The sequence below is a fragment of the Limulus polyphemus genome, unplaced genomic scaffold, assembly GCF_000517525.1.
Source record: "Limulus polyphemus unplaced genomic scaffold, Limulus_polyphemus-2.1.2 Scaffold149, whole genome shotgun sequence".
NCBI classification, from domain to species: Eukaryota; Metazoa; Arthropoda; class Merostomata; order Xiphosura; family Limulidae; genus Limulus; species Limulus polyphemus.
Window position 1 is genome coordinate 380,223 of NW_013665759.1, and position 18,127 is coordinate 398,349.

General features: G+C 33.7%; 1 protein-coding gene across 12 annotated transcripts in view; it reads left to right on the forward strand.

Moving 5' to 3' along the window:
- Positions 1-18,127, forward strand: part of LOC106475719 (CUGBP Elav-like family member 2) — a 446,359-nt gene that overhangs the window by 209,729 nt on the left and 218,503 nt on the right. For all 12 annotated transcript variants that reach the window (XM_022380881.1, XM_022380892.1, XM_022380877.1 and 9 more), the window contains one exon: positions 13,505-13,587. In XM_022380881.1, the coding sequence (XP_022236589.1) occupies positions 13,505-13,587 (83 nt within the window). The remainder of the gene's footprint in view (positions 1-13,504; positions 13,588-18,127) is intronic.

Here is an 18,127-nt window from a genome sequence, read left to right on the forward strand (position 1 = left end):
TCCTGTAAAGTGACTATACACGCTCCTTTCTTCAAGCTCGTTTCGTAACAAGTTGTTTACTTCCAGGAGTATCCCGTGGTATTCTTGCTGCTTATGTAAAGTAAAATTAGTGTGTGTTTTATAACAAAGCGGTATAGTGTCTACCGAGAAGATCAAATCCGTGATTCCAGCGTTGTAAATCCGTAGACTTTCCACTGTTCCACGGGGCGGCGGGGGGAACAGCAAAATTAGTAATTAGTAAGAGTGGACCATTGTTGATAAGCAGATGTTAGGTTGACTGAATAGAATCATTAGTCTGAGAAGTAATTTGTACTATTGCTATAATTAACACAATAGATAGAAAACTCTTAAGATACATAGAACCAGAAATTTCGACAGATTAACAGTCTTCATCTTTGGGGGGGGGGGTTGATCTGTCGGAAATTTCTGAGTTCATGTATTTAATCTTAGTTTTGTAACTAATGTGCCTAATATTAGTAGTAAAGGTTTGGTTCTCTTCGACAAGTTAAGGGAGATGATACCCACTGCGCTTTGTTACTGGTAGTAAATAACTGGCATGCACCAGCTCTGTGTTACATTTCTCACAGTTTAACGAATATAAATTACTCCAGGAAATGATGTTACTTTTTGGTCTGAGTTTCTTGTAACGTGGTGAAAGTAGGCCAAAGTGGCGCAAAAAACGTTGGAATGACGCCATTCTCCACACCTAAATGTCAGTGTTATTTAAACATACCTTAAAATACAACTAAACAGTGGGAAAAATTGTTTATATCTATATTGAAAAAGGCAGTTGCAATTTTGTTTGATCACAAAATTCTAAGATTTATTGTAATCTAAATGTCAGGCCTAAAACTGTTTTGTCTCAAGTCTTTCCTAACAAGATCATAATTGATCTTTGTATATTATAATACAGTGTACGATCTTTAAAATTCACCTATTAAAGGTGAAACTTTCTTACTAGTTTGGTTGTTCACAGATCAAAGTTTTTCTTCTTCCCTCTATTGTTTATATTATTTGTGGTCTTTCACCACAGAGCGGGAAGGTGGGATATGCGAGACTCGCACGTTACAAAATTAAAAGAAAGTAGTCACATTGAATGGTTTAAGTTATATTCGGATATCCACTGGAAATATGTTACCAGTGTACTAATCTTTACATTTTCACCCTTTTTACATATAAGAATTTTTGCTATTCCCAGGTGTTGAATCTAAAAGATGGGCTACTTCTCATCGCATATCGCGTTTTTGTTCTTCTTCTATATTTTAAACGATCCAAATCAGCGTGGCGTGCACGGAAACTACCACGTGTATAGCAGGTATGTGTATTATCTAAATCTCGACTCGACGCATTCCGCACAGATTGATAGCTGGGGGTCTCTTATGGTGAAACGACCATTTATTTTCTCCGCTGTTGCATACATAATTTGTAACTGTTCTTTGAGTGGTCCGGTGATAGGCAAACGGATATTTGGGGCGGTGGAGATCTATAAGATAGATGGGAGATAAGGTTGCCGCATATTCTTCTCATAATTTAACGAACTTTAGTTTGCAATGATTGGTAGTTGTATATAAAGCACGGAAATTATGGTAGTTGTCCAAGAATACATAAAAATAAAAGCTTTACAAGTAGGTAAAGACTAATGACCAAAGTTGTTTCTTATTTCTTCTTATTTCACTTAAACAGAAACGTTAAGTAGAGTTTAAAAATGCCATGCCCGGTTCGATCGACGCATTTTTATTGTGGTACTTCATGTAAGACAAATTTTTCAGTATTTGTGAACCTTGTTTTTATGTATTGAATAGACGTTGTTCAAAACATAAAAAACGCTAATACGCATGCTTATAGCATACACCAGTAAACGTTGTTTCTAGAATTGTCATTATAACAATTTTAATATCGTGTGCAACAGTGAAGTATCAGAAACACATGTTCCACCTTCAAACCGAACTAAACAGTTGTACTTATCTTCATTTTATATATTTATTTAAAATTAGGCACAGGTAATAAGCGAAGACTGTATATTAGAGAGCATTGAATCTTCAGATACCGTTGTTTTTGTATGAAAATTATTCTTGTTACAAACTTGTTTCTTTAAGCACAACGTACATTGAATACTATAATTGTTTGCAAGTTTCTGTTAAGTAAAATTTTTGAACAAAGCCGTAGTTGCATGAAAAATGATATAATCAGTATCATACAAAAAATCAAAGGCCTGATCTTGAAATTAATCAAGTGATTATAACTGGAGTTTTACAGAGGACCATTTTTCGTGATAAATATAGTTTTATAGAAGATCGAATAAAGAATCGAGCATTGTCACAGTCTTTGAAGCGTTATAGAAAACCAGATCTAAATGAGTCGAATTGTCATAATCACTGGAGTTTTACAGAAGATAGCTGTAGAAATGTGGCAGATTATTACAGTCACTGGAGTCTTACAGAAGATTAAATCACTATATGGTGTCAGGTTGTGACAGCTATAGGAGGTTTACAGAATATTATTTGTTAAAATTGTAGTTGGATAGTTCCTTATTTGAACCCATTTTCTTGTTAAAAATCAGAATGAGAACGTGCAAGGTACTGCTTCCTGGTGTCGGCTGTTTTGCATATAAAAGAGTTACGATAGCAACTACTGTACTTTAGAAAAGATGAATTTGTTTAAAATGAATCGTTTGTTGTTGGAAAGAGTAGGAGAAAATTTGAAGCGAGTTAATATTCTGTGGGAAAATTCAGTACCTTGCACTTTAAAGATATAGAAAATCGCACATGTGGTACCCCCAGAAACAATTGGAGGAACAGAACAGAAAATAACTAAATTCAGTATCTGATGTGGCATGGTTTTGTGTTGAAAAAGGAAGCGGCGATTTCCCAAACATGGTAAAGAAATTTGCGTCTACGCTTTGTATAAATAATGTAATATGGAAAGAAGTTTCATGACTGTACAAGTAAATATTTCTGCTTAACCTGTTGAAAAAATTAAACATGTTATCCCGTTGTATTACTTTTGATAACACGGAAAGTACATTTGCTTTGCTTTATCCAAACTCTGATGCATAGTTACTAATCATGTGGACTTCAAGTAAATAGCCCGGATGGAATGGTGTGATTTTCTTTAGTCATGCTCGAAGTATACGATTTAGATATAGAAGACGTTTTGGTAATTATGTACCATTTGAAAATTAGTGTCTTCCATTTGCCTATGTTAAAAACTGAGCGCCTATGTCCTGCTTAATAACTGGATGCCAACTGTTTGGTATGCACTTGTAATGAAAAAATGTAAATAAAGGTAAATGCATTGTACCTGTCATGTCTACAATGTTCTTGTCATGCTTGGCTATTCTAGATAATTTCGTATAATTTATTTGTACTGTGTTACATCAATCATTTAGTTAGTCACTCAGAGTGATAGGGTACAACTTAGTGAACAAGATAAGTAACACATTGCTCGACAATTCTAAGGTAATGTTTGTTCGTGACAGTGACAATTAGAGTTATGAAGGGGGTTAGCCGTTAATAGCTGTCTGAAAGTGCTGGTTTTACAGGGATTATTTATATGTTTTTACTAAGTAACGATCGCTGCCTTAAGACTTTCAAAGCCAGCTATAAAACCTGTTATGGATTCGATGGTCATTGTGGGCATTCTTTCACTCTCCGTTCGAAGCTAACTTCTCGTTTCTCTCGAGACGGGCAATAACGCTTCATTTCCACACTAATGGAGTCGTGGCGTCGCCTCGTTACTCTCTAGTTTAAGTCGTTTCTCCTTAATTGCTTCGTTGATGCATGTGAAGTGTCATGTATCAATTTTAGGTATCAAGCTGAAGTTTCTGCTTTATTATTCGTAACGTATGTAATGTCCTTAGCTAATAGACATGTAGTATATGAACGGCTTTGTATAAGAAGGAATGTATTGGCTCTTACCTGAATACACATTGTTTTTACCTTACTACGTGTGCACACACATACACATTCAAAAGTGTGTACTGAGTAGTAGTGTGAGATCTTGTTGAAAATATTGGAAAAGCTGTATATATACTTTTGATTTTCTTCGGAAAGAGAGGAATGGGAGATGGGTATACTGACTGGAGAACCAATGCATTTTGGACCAAAATCCTTCTTTTAATATATACTGACATAAATAGGAATCTGGCTTTCAAAATTAACATCGTTAGACGTCCAAGCTTATCCACAGCGTTATGTAAAGAGCTGGGCATATTTTTTATCTTTTTTGATTTTTGTCCCTTTCTTTTATTGTCTCATCACCCCTTTTCCGGCATGACACGATTAAACCCGTTGGAGCGTAGCGACTCGGAACCAAGAAACTAAAGCAGAAGTAATTAAGTCAGCCTACTTAATTGAATCCACACAGTCTGGCGATGGGAATTAGCATATAGAGAAGTTTCCCGCTGTATGTGCCTCAAGCGATTCTTACAGTTGATTTTTAACTGGTATTTGGCAAAACCTATAACTTTATTACTCAACAGAAGGTAATGTATTTGGTGGCCTTTTTCTTTCTTTGTCAGATTAACCCGTGTTATTTACTGATCGCGATGTATATTTCTGGTACGCCTAGTGAAGAAGCGGTACTTGTACTTCATTTAAAGGAAGTTCCTCCAGTGTTATTCGCAAGGTTAAAAGTTGTGATTTAAGTTGTAACAGTTGCAGGTCTTTTGTTTCATTATGTAAGCTTAGTTAAATGGCATTACTTGGTTATCAGCGTTGTGGTCTTGAATATCAAGTTTGAAACTCCAGATATTAAGGTGTATGTATGATGCCATTTTTGTGGGTGTGAATTGCATAGTAGTATAATTAAAACAAAACTTTTTTCCATCAGATTATTTGTTTTTTACTTAATGTGTAGAATATTACTCGTATGTCTGCATCTAGTAGAAATAATCTAACAAGTGAAGAAGTTATAATTTTGATTATGGATGTGGATTGGAGAGAGACCCCCACACATGAATCACGCTGTGTGCGCTAGCAGAGAACGTAAATGTATAAGCACATGGTCGATAAGTCATGTATATGGACAACTGGAACTTCATGGATCATTACGGGGATCTTAAAGATATGACCCAAATATAGGCTATAGCAGCGCTAGATACAGTATAGATAATAAATGTTAGTTGGGTAGTGTAAAATATGGACAGTATAAAAGTACTGTTCATAATATATTTTGAAGAAGTTTTAAGAGCCACACGAAAATCTGTATTTATAATGGTTTATAAAAACCAAATAGATCTGTTAGGTAAAAGAAAATGTGCATAAAAAAGTTAATTCTTCACAGTAATATATATTCTGAGGTATGTATGATTGGCAGTTTTTCAGGAGTTCTTGATTTTTAATTATTGGTGCCTTTGGAATGAATTTATTTCGCCAAAGCTATTTATTTTGCCATAGTTTATATGCTGTATTGTTATTATTGCTTTTTTGTTCCGCGAAACAAATAGTCGAAAGGAAAAGAACTTCGGAAATGAAGAATGTAAAAAATTCAATCGACTAACTTAAAAATATTATTAAAACCACTGGATTTTATAACACTACCCGATGATAAGAAACATGTGTGAATCATTTTAATTGGAACATCTTGTAATATTGTTTATGTTATGGGATTTTAGCTAGATTATTTGGAGTTTAGTATATGACACAGAGATTTGGGAAATATAAACTGATAATTTATTGGAAGGATACGCTTGTTTAAAGGTTTTTACTCCAAAAGTAAGATAAGCTTAAGTCTTATTACTTTTACATATTGAAACAGGTAATTTCTAAACCATCAGAGTATCAGGTAAAGCTAATTTGAATTTCGATTTGAGTAACTAAAATTTTTGGTCTCTAACTTTTACGCATGTTTATCAAGCAATCTCTTATTTATTCAATAATTTTAATTATGCTTTGAATCCCTACTGAAGTTGACTGATAAATTTTGTCCGTAATGTGTACAGATGTAACTCTGTAAGTGTTTGGTATAAAAGATGAATTGTGTTACATAAACGTTTGCTTACTATAATCGCACTTAATTATTTTACATCCAAATGAAGTTTCATAGTTTCGCCTTGTATTTCATAACACCCTTAAAAAATCTTCATTCTTTTTTTATGTGTATATAGTTAAAACGCTGGTTCTATTCCACACGGTGGATAGAACGCAAATAGCCCCTCGTTTAGCTTTGCGCTAAGAAAACAACTTTACATTGAACATTTGCGGGCGAATACGGCATGTTTCCGCCACGTAATACCAACCTGGCTAATTTTGACACCAAAAAATCGTGCAAAACACAGAAAAATCGAAAGCTTAGGACATGTGGGAAGTTATCTTTCTACCAAATCCAATGTAAGTTGGTTGAGATACACATGAACAGTTAACCCCAAATTGTGCTTTCCTCGCTGAAAAATCGAGTAAAATACAAAAAAATCGAAAGCTTAGGACATGTGGGAAGTTATCTTTCTACCAAATCCAATGTAAGTTGGTTGAGATACACATGAACAGTTAACCCCAAATTGTGCTTTCCGCGCTGAAAAATCGAGTAAAATACAAAAATTTCAAAATTGTTTATTTCTGTCTTTGGGAATCTGCAAAGGGTATCTTTATACTAAATCCCACATAATAAAATGGTCGATACAAGGCTAAGTAATTGACCAACCCCCCTAAAATTATGGGTTTAATTTACCGTTTAACCCTCCTCCCCTTAAATGAGTAAAAATGGTCATATCCCACATTTTTGTATGTATATGTGTGGGACGTATAAAAAGTATATTTGTACCCAATCCCATGTAAATCGGTCTAAATACTGCAGAGTAATTGTCACACACATACACACACAGCTAAAATCAACACTATATAACTACTAACGAGAGGGAACCCTCAATAGTAGGGGCACTTGAAATTCTTTTAGGCAGGATTAGGTAAATTAATATATGAGATCTTTTCTCCCTTTTTATTAGCTATATTTTTTGTGCGCCAGCAATACCAAGCGTATGGCGCTCGTATTAGATTTTATTACTCATCGGGATGTTTACCAGCCTACCCTCAAATTGAAATTCTTTAAGGCGGGATTAGAGTAAATTAATCTATGAGACCTTAGGCATGATCAAACACATCAATCGAAAGGGTTTGACCTCCTGAGTCCAAAGCTCTAATTAGATCTCAAATTGGTCAAGAGATATGAGCCAGAAGTTTTTACTTGAAAAAAATACGCGGAGCCAATTTTTGTTTGTCAATGTGTGGGACCTGTAGAAATGTATCTTTGTACCAAATCTCATGTGAATTGGTGAAAATATGGTAGAGTAATTGAACCAAAACCCAAAAATCATGCTTTTGTGTGAGCTCTGCCCCCCCCCCCCAAATTTAAATGGCTCATAGAAGTTTATTTTTGCCAATTTTCATCTTGATTACTGTAAATATTACCGCACAGGAGACCTAAACGTACATTTTTGGATTATTTAACTTAAAAAGGTCCAAATAATAACACACAAGAAAACGATATGCAAAAGGTGTCTGGGCGCGTTGGACCAAGTATAACCCTACCAAGTTTCAAGCCAATCCCCTGAGAAATGAAGGAATGGTGATCGATTAAAAAGTGGAAGAATGAAGGAAAGAAAAAGGAACAACAGAAAAACAGCATGTCTCTCTGGAGAGACATAATTAATGGTTATGCTACAAAACTTCAAGTTAGATGACGTTTAAAAAATAAGTTAAATAAAGAATGCGAGGTTTTGACAGTCTTGTTGATTTTCTAAAATTGTCGGAATATTCAACAAAATTTCTGGTGTTCCCGATGAATATTGAAGTATCATTTGTTAATACGAAAGGCAAGTTTAACGATGTAGTGCACAGGGTGATTCAGTATAACTGGAAACATAATCCACTGAAAGCTGAAGCACATTGGAAAGTTATGTTATATATATGCTATGACTATCTTTTTTGGAATAATTATGTCTTTCAGAATATTTGTTTTACTTTTTAATGAGAAAAACTGGGATATAGGGTGTAAGAAATAGCATAGCATGAACAATACTTGAGATTTTGGGAATTACGGATTTAATAGAATATATCGTTGAAGTTTCGTACCAGAAACCTGCCTTGTATCGAATGAAATTTAACTAACTACTGTTAACTTGAAGGTATTGCTTATCAAATTTACATAGCAGGTGGATTGACCTACATTCTGGTAATAAAAGTTTTACTAAAATGTGCGCATTCCTCTATGTTGTTTTTCATCACACTTGGATAATTTGTTTCAACATTTGCAATTAGTCAATTTTCAAGATTTAAGCGTTATTACGAGAACAAATAACGTGTGTTATTTAATACTATTAATGTTAATTCCTATTTTATTGTGAAATTATGTTGGATCTGGTTTAATAACTCCAATGCTCAAATAACTCTTTTGAACTGAGGTTTTTGCAAGCTCGAAACAACTTGTCTTGAGGTTTGAAAGGGTCGTAAAACTTTTGTTTTATCTAGATTCGTTGCATGTAGCTTTGTAACCACACAAAATAAAAGTTAACTGCAGTAGTACTTCAAATAAATTGAGGTTTGTGTGTGTGTGATATTTTGTTTGAAACCGTTATATTTTTGCGTCAAATAACCTACGATACTAGGTTGTTTGAATTATTCAGTAGTAAAGAAACATGTTTACAGCTTCATTTCTGTTGCTGTTGACGAATAATTAATTCAGACTTATGAAATCATGCAAGAAAAAGGACGATGAATAGTTTTTGTGTAATCAAATCATATAAAAAATTTCATTAAATATATTTTGACCCATAGGTGATTCGGGTTTGCTGTATATAGGTTTACCTGGATTTTTGTTTTGAATATTTATTATCTTGTATATTAATATTACTTCTTTTTCAAAACATTTTGTTAGTTTTACGTGTCATAACCGAGAATGCTTTATTTATTGTTTCATAGAAGTGTTCGATGATTGCTATGATTATTAGTCTTAAGAACTAGCTCCCTGGTTGCATAGCACAAACAATCCATTGTTTAGCTTTATGCTTGATAACAAACAAACACTAATTTTGTCAGTTATGGAGTATTAACAGTTCTCAAGGAGTAATTTCAAGTTGTATTCAACGATTTCTTTTATTCGTGTACAGACTTTTTTCTTAAATTATACCCTTTGGACTGATTTCATGGTCATACATTTTAAATTATAAATAATTTTGTTTGGACTAGTCATTTTGAATTCATCATTAATTGAAATATGTATGGGGAATATTATTGTGATTTAGACGTAAGACACAGTTAAATATCTTTGTTGAACGGAACTTGCTAGGGTCAAGAATTTTCAGACAGACAATACCAAGTAAATCTTAATGAACACCCAGACTTGTTGCATTTTTCTTATGCTTTTTTGCTATCGTGCTTTTCACTTGGTCATCGAAGAATGTTATTTCAATGCTGGAATAGTGTAAGGAAGTTTATTTGTGAATATGGTGTGTGGCAGTTACGATGGGAGTAATTTTAAATGAAGAGCTGCACTATCTGAGCGAAAGTAAAACTTAATATTTCAAAGTTTTACTTTTTTTTTATACAGTATCATTTTTAAAGGAACATTTCTTGAGAGAATTCATCTCCTGTTTGATTTCTTCCAATGTTTAAGTAATAATTGATCAGATGGGTAGTTCGGAATTAACATCGATTTAACCTTAGCGCAGCCAGTAAATGTCAAAAGACATCAATCATGATGCTTATAATGCTATCTTTTAGGATTCTTTTTAGCAGCAAACGACTCTTCGTTCCTATTCTAGAATACTTTCCCATCTCTTGTGAATTTTCTTTTTTGAAAGGAACACTAGAAATTAACGACTCTTTACCAACAATTTTATAATGTTCTGGCTCGTTTTTCTAGTGCACAATATTAATGATGAAAGGAACATTTTTCTCAGACCGAATTGTTTAATTGGATAATTTTGTCTGATATAAAATGAAATTAATTTGCAGCAAAACTGTAGATAAAGGTTTCTATATTCACTTAATGTTGTACACACGGAATAGACGTACATTGTTCATGTGACTATCAATTTATCATAATATTCGTGTACTACCTAATCTCATCGATCTTGCTAATGTCGACATCAGTTCACTTGCCATTCTAAGTATCGATTAGAAAGAAATAAGGAGGAATTTATCGCGTGGAACATGAACATATTTCCATCTTTACAGACGTTTAAATTTGTCCCAACGTTTGATTTTCAATAGAATAACTCAAACTGTTTACAACGTTACATCATTTTATTTTATGGACATTTTTAGAGAATCCCTGTTTTACTGTGTGACAGGAACCTAGACAGATACTTTTTTCTCACTTTATTTTAATACTTTGTAACTTTGTTTTTCGTTGAGTTTTGAGTTCATTCTTTGCTTTATTTTCAAGCTTAAATCAGAAATGTTACAGAATATTGACTTTAAAAGACAAATTAATTGAAGAAAATTTTGAGGCCCATGCACTTGTTATTTTTTGTTAAACTGGCTAATACTAGATATATTAACGAGTAAAGTTGTATTCGCTATTCACTCTTAATTCGAACTAGTGTCGCCGTATAAGGTTATTGGATCACTTATATTATCATTAATATAACATCCCATGTAGTCTGTTTAGTATTAGATGAGGTGTATTAAGCCTACCTGTTATCTTTCAGAAGTTTCTAAATTGAGGCTTCGACCCGATGTGTCGAATGATAAAGCTCCCTGTTCTCCCGCTATGTGATGGTTTAATCCTGTCCTTCTGTCCTGATCTGCATTATGTGTTAGCCTTGATAAAGTAGCGTAGAGTGCTAGTGTATATACATTCAAGAATCAAACCAGTCATTTTAATGAACTTCCTCAGCCGCTGCGATTTTATTATTATTATTGTTTTTCCGTATTGAGATTAAACATGAAACATTCATAGAGCATGGAATTCTTTTTACATGACCTAATTTTGACAGTACACATCTAGTGAAGTGTCTATGATGTTCTACGTGACTGTTTATACCTAGTTTATGATATTTTTAGAGTTTCACATCTTGTTATCACAAATAAGCTGACAGAGAAATCTTTCCATGATTACCTTCTCGAGAGTCTTTGCTATCAGAACTCTCGAAATATAATTCTCTTAGTTTTATCCAAATACATGTATGATTGCCCTGTATTAAAATATGAAATTTAAAAGTAATTTCTGTCAACTTTTAAACTGTTGTTATAGCAGTTATTTTATTTTTTATCGGTTGCTTGTATCATTAGCTGCTTTATCAGAATTATTGCTGTCATCGTATACCTGGTGCTGAGAAAGCAGTGAAGGGTCTTATGTTCAAAATGGTTCTTTATTTCGCTTGTTAACTCAAAGACTCGGAGATTTAGTCGTGAATCCTTCGTTTGATTGTTTTGAACTCGTATTAAACATTTCCATTTTTGGTTTTTCAATGTTGAATTGACATATTAAATTCTGTAGGTTCTTAATATTCCAGCCAGTAATTGTTTCATATGTTATAGCAGGGCATTCGGTTTTTTTTTTTTCATCTTTTAAAATACGTGTGTTGTTTGATTAAATTATAGAACAAGATATTACGTAAAGACGTATATTTCGCCATGTTGCTTGCAGTAGTATGTTTTACGCTAATTGAATCTCTTGTTGTGTCTCTGTGGTAATGTATCAACTGACATTTAATTATTATAATGTGTATGTAAATAGCGTTTCAGAGAAACATTTGTCTCTCATCGTACAACCCAGCAGATAAGTTTTGATGTTAAAAGAAAGTAGGGATTTGTGGTGGACAAAAAATAAATCCGAAATGTTGTTTTTTGTAGCCTGTGATTTTGAATCCTAAATGGACAAATTAAAAGGAATGTAAAAAAAAAATTCGCAGTTTACGTATTTTTATCAGAAGTTTTTGGCCTATATATATATTATTTCCTTTTTTCTGTTTTATTATTATAGAATATTTCATACATATCATTGGGGGGGGGGGATAAGTTTTATAATAAGATCTTTTACAAAGGTTGTTTCCATGCAGCGGGAAACTTCCACAAAAATCAAATCACGGCTCATTTCTCTGATTGAAAATAGTATACAGTTGACTAGGTGCGATAAAAATGCTAGCACTTCGTTAGATTGATTTATAATAGTCTTCATGCCTGTACTTGATAAGGCATTGCCGTTGCGTAGAAACACTTTTTTTTTGTAGGTTTGCCATTGCTTCTCAGATCTGTAATATTATACCATTGTACAGAACTATTGCATGTACAGTTCGTCGATAAACAGTAAGTGGAATGTTGGCACACAATTATAAGTTCAGATTAATCAAAGAGTGAATCAGGAACACACTTGGGTGTTTTTTTTTTTAAATAGTAGTTTCAGTCTACGAGGCCTGTAAAATGTACTCGCCCAACCCCCACCTTAGTGACTAAATTATTACATATTGCAAATATAAAAATATCAGTGTTCATTGCAATGACTTCTTCCACAAACGTAAAATGTTTGGACAGATTAACCATCTTATATATAAGATAGACTGTGAACAATATGATTTAATTCGGAATATATGAAACATGTAAACTCTATTGCTACTTCATCCAGTCTACATGTATGACGGAATCAAAACAACCACGTGGCGGTTCGGCATTTGGAACATTTGAAAAAGGCCCCGGAATTGCGAGTGGGGCTGTCCAAGTCATTTCGCAAAAACACAGCAGTTTCGTCTGGTATCAGTAAAACTTTGCATTTAAAAATGACTATTATGACCCTATCGAAAAACAACTAGGTAGATTAGTGTTATAAATACGAAACAAAATACTTGGAACTTTTTAATTTACAAGTCGGTAATTGAGTCACGCATGTATTTGGATTAGTTTATCATCGATAAACAGACTATCGATGTTTGGATTAGGTTATCGATAAATAGACTATTGATCTTACAAAACGTTCGGTAACAAGCAGACTATTAGCAATTTAAAATAAAACATATATCAAGTATAATTTTTGTAAATTTTAATAATTAAATGTAGAATTGGATTTTAGATACATGTACACATTTCATGGAAGTATAACCGCACTATCCCAGGTTAGTACGTATTAAATTCACGGCAGCCCGAACTCAAAATTTGCTTATCCCGGGTTAGTATATTTTTACAATTCTACTTACAAACTAGTATAACTCTAGATTTCGAAGATGTTGAGCCTGGTTTAAATCTATGCAATACTTGTATAGATATCCGCACTTAAAGCTGTAAATGTGTTATACGACTAGCAGTCAGTCCCATAACGTGGTTGGTTGGGTGCTGCTGACTGGCTACCTCCCTTCTAGTCAATAGTTCGAAATTAGGAACGGCGACAAATAGCCTTAGTAGTTTTGCCATAAATGCAAATACATGATAAAATGTAAGAGTAAACGGAGGGAATGTATTAGTAATTAGTTTAACTTGCGTTGATAGATCGATTTAAACTACATAATTTCCTTTTATCGTGTGTTACATCTGGGAATGGTGTTTAAGTCATTCATGTTTGTTTATTCTTTTTTCAGGTTGCTGCTTTGTCACGTTTTATACCCGTAAGGCCGCTCTGGAGGCACAGAACGCCCTTCACAACATCAAGACATTACCGGGGGTGAGTAGATGATTGTCTTGTTATCTGTGTTCTTTTCTTTGTCGTAAATGAGATACATAATACATGGACACCAAAAACTCCGCGTAATGCACCTGTGTTAACAATTGCTACAAGTTAAAATCCCAGTGAAGATCTGATACATTCGTGCTTTCATTTATGAAAGTTGACAATTCCAGTGCTTTCTAGAGCCCTGGCAATTAAAAGGTTGTAGTGTGTGTGTATTTCTTTTTTTGTGTGTGTGCTATTAACACATGTGTTAGAAAAATATTAATAAAATCAATAGATCTGACAGCTGTTTTTGAGTGAATGGTTTATTTTGGTGTGGTGAGCTTTAACGTGTTTTCCCTTGGCGAACGTGCCAAGCCATAGGGCTACACGTGATGTATGTTTGGTACTGATCAGAGCAGCAGTTCTGCGGCGTTTGAGCCAGAATTAAGTTATTGTTTCTGCTTTTTTCTAATGACTTCTGTACATCCTTTACCCTCAGACTAAAAGACGTTAATCTAATCAGTTCACTTTGACCGAACCGTAGTAAGTGACGCTTTGCGCGCGCACATTCACAAGTCCTTACTCGTTTCCACAGTTTTCTTTAACTTTCCGAACGTTACCATGTGTACAAGTGAAGTGGATATTATAGGGAACAGTTCATTGGTTCACTTGTCTCCACTATTAATGAAATGAAATTACAATTAAATTCTGTGGAAGAAAAAAAGGTTGTGGTGTTGACTACAAAAAAGAGTTTCGTTTGTTTTAAATAGTTATATAGAATGAATAAGTATTGTCTTTGTGAACATTCAGCCATTATGAATTTCGTAAGTTGGTGAAAGTACACTTAGGATCACAGACCGTTTATTTTCGTTTGCTAAAAAGAAACATTTTACACAACGTGGTTACTGTTACTTGTTTTTCTTTATTAGTTAGCACTGTTACTGAATGAAATGTACAAATGATATGCAAGAATTCAGAAATTCCTGTTTAGAAATGATTTTAGATATCTTGAAATTTTGAGATGTTTTGTTAATATCTTTTTATTTTGTACCATTGCTTTGCAGTGTAATTATGTAGTTTCAGAACCTTATAAAACTGAAAAGTGTTTCAAAGTTTTACTACATGATATACTATAAAACAGATTCTTTTTTAAGATTTAATTTCTAGTCGCTCCGACACACTTTAACTAATGTTGATAAAATATGGATTTACCGAAACAGAAAACACGTATTGTATTCATGCATATCTCTGTTAGAATAGTTTTGGTTGAAAACAAAAGCTAAAGAAGTCTGCTCATGTGGAAAACTTCAAAAGAATAAAGACACACGTTTATTTTGTTTTCAAGCGTGAATATGACATACATTCAAGCCAGAAATCATAGTCTAGTTATGTAATATTTGCATATGATGCTGTTTGAATTTCTTCATCGGTATCTGTCACAAGCGGGTTTAAACCACTGACTGTTATTCGTGCCGGTGTACTGTAAAATTCTATTATTTGACGAGTATCAAACGCCACAAAGGAAAGTTTGAAGAAGAATAGGAAGAAAATGAAAGATGTACCAGGATAACGATTGTTGGCGGACCGAACAAAACCAAGGTAAGTGTTTGTTTGCTTTTATAATTAGATTTAAAAAAAAATTAACCTGAATTATTTTAGAAATGCCAAATAGCAAGTCTTGGTAAAACCTTTTCCCAGGTGATTGAATCTTTAGTCATTAATTTGTTTGTATAGTGTTTTTATGTTTCACAGTAGTTTTCTAGTACTAAGAACACGATTTTGTCACTGGGAACTTTTTGGACAGCATAGTTTCCCTGAACTTATCTACATTTGCCTTTTATTACTTGTTAGAAATTACCGTTCATCTTAAATAAATTCACAATTAATTAAAGTACTTTCATTAAGTAAACAGTTTATGGTAAAAGTTTCACAGGTTTATTTCTATCTTGTACATGCTACTTTATTATTAGAAAGCTGAAAATACAAATTCCAGGAAGAAGAAAATTTGTAGTCGTGGTTGTGAAATCAAATACATCTCCATAAATCATTGTAAAGACACAGGTGAATAGTACATATTTCACCAAGGCTTGTTTTCTACTTTAGTACTAAAATACCAGTTGTGTTTATGAAATAACGTTTGAGGATAATTTTACCTATATACTAACAATAGAAACTATTGTAACGTTTATAAAATGTTCGACTTGCTTTTTTTTAAATAGCTGTGAGTAAACTAACACCGTTAGAGCTAGTGGATAGCACACCTGAACTGTATTTACTTTTGTGTAAAGTAACACTATTAGAACTAATAGTAAGCACACCTGCAAGGCGAAATCGTATCTTTTGTGTAAAGTAACACCAGTAGAGATAGTAGTAAGTACACCAGCAAGGCGAAGTCTTATCTTTTGTGTAAAGTAATACAAGTAGAGATAGTAGTAAGCACACCAGCAAGGTGAAGTCGAATCTTCTGTGTGAAGTAACACCAGTAGAGATAGTAGTAAGCACACCAGCAAGGTGAAGTCGAATCTTCTGTGTGAAGTAACACCAGTAGAGAGAGATTGCAGTAAGCACACCAGCAAGGTGAAGTCGAATCTTACTCACTTTAAGTTGTGTATTGACCCATCTTAAGAGGTTTGGAGAAGAAATGTCATACATATTACTAAAATTTATTTATGGTTTCAGCAGTGTATTTAATTCTCCATTAGTGACACTATGGCTAGGCACAGCGTTGTAATTTTCACTAGATGTAATTTAAGTGATGATTGATACTCAAAATCGGTGCTGATATATTGCAGTATTAAACACGAGATCAACATGAAGCTAATTTAAAGACGTACAGTTACTACATAATCACGCATTCTTAATTTGTAGATTAATACAAGTTATGCGACGCTTCCGAGTGCGAAATTTGAATGTATGTATTTGCGTTTTTTGTAGTAATCTATATTATTTATTTAAGGTAATAATATTTTATACTGTTGTTACTTTGCTATTTTCACCTCTTTTCTACGTATAACGGAAATGACTGTGGTAAAATGTACTTCCGAATATTAAGATCCATTATTAAATGATCCAAGCTGAGTGAGTGGGATTTAATAACTGCCTATAATCTGATGAATGTAGACAACAGCAGTTGGCACTGAGTACATCGTAAACATTAACTTGAAGAAAGGAGTTAAATTATGCATTTGTTCATCTCTCACCTCCACGTAGTTCATGGTTGATATGCCCCTTTGAGAAACGACAGCTCTTTTAGAGCGGGTTTAAATCGTGAACATAAATGAAAGCGAGAATGAGACACGATTAGATTCGGGGATTTGTTATTGTCCAAGTCTAGCGAGAGATGGGCTCAAGATTGCAGCCAAGAGCCATTTGCATGAGGAGTGAGCCATGATGTGGTTATTAGTTTCGTAAGGAAAGAAGACTTATCTGTTTGGTTTGTTTGTATAGATAGGTGTCATAAGAATTTATGGAAGGAGATTTGTCCTATTTTACAGTCTGTGCTTTATCGGATCACGAACAGCGGTGTTTGAGGCATCTTCAAGTCGCTACAGGATGGGAAAGTCGTAAAGATGGTTTTAGATATATAAAGTGGGGCGTCAAAGCCAGCTTCAAGTAGGATGAATTTCCTAACAGGCAATAACTGTAATCTGTCGCCACTGTCGATTCGATGTAAATATAGGCGTATCGTTAGGAACGTGCTCGCCATGAGAACTGCGGCAAAGATAGGATTATTGAACTGGTGTAAAGTTTCGAAAATGTCGATATTCATGGAAACTCAAAAACAGAAAAATGACAAATAAAATAAGAGTAAAAAACTTTTCCTGTAGATGGAGCTTCTGATCGGTCGTATTTTATCAGAGCATGTAACAACAGATGAATAAAACTTAATGGGAACTACTTACATAATCAGTGGTTGACACTGGCGTATTTTTTTTTAGTGTAGCGACATGTGTAATTTTCTACCATGTAGATGAAAGGTATAATAACCGATATTGCATGATTTTGACGTTCACGTGCCTCATCCATCCATCCAAACAGGTAGTTTACAGTGTTATTTTTCTTCTTTTTACGTTCCCTAGTATACTATGCACCATATGTCGCTCACCTCTGAGGCTTGAACTTGTGGACTTTAATTTTTTAAGTTTCGTGCTCGTTAAATCGTGCATTACTGCCTCGAGCTTGCCGACACCTGCATATACAGTTTTCGTCGGTTATAACTTGAAAATCTCCCGTTTATTTAACGGCACAACCAACAGCTGTTTAAAGAGAAATAATAAAATATTTGGGAATCTGTACTTTGAAAATTTTGTTTTTAAGTATTTGAATTATAATACTAATTTAAGTATCGAACAGCAGTAGGTACGGTTATCACCTATTTCTCTGTATTTGAATTTTGTCCCAAAGAATGCATGTGAACATCTGAAATTTATTTTCCAGATAATGTAGAACAAAGAAATCAACTAAACTCATTATATAATATATATATATATACATATATATATATATATATATACACACACACACACACACACACACACACACACACACACAC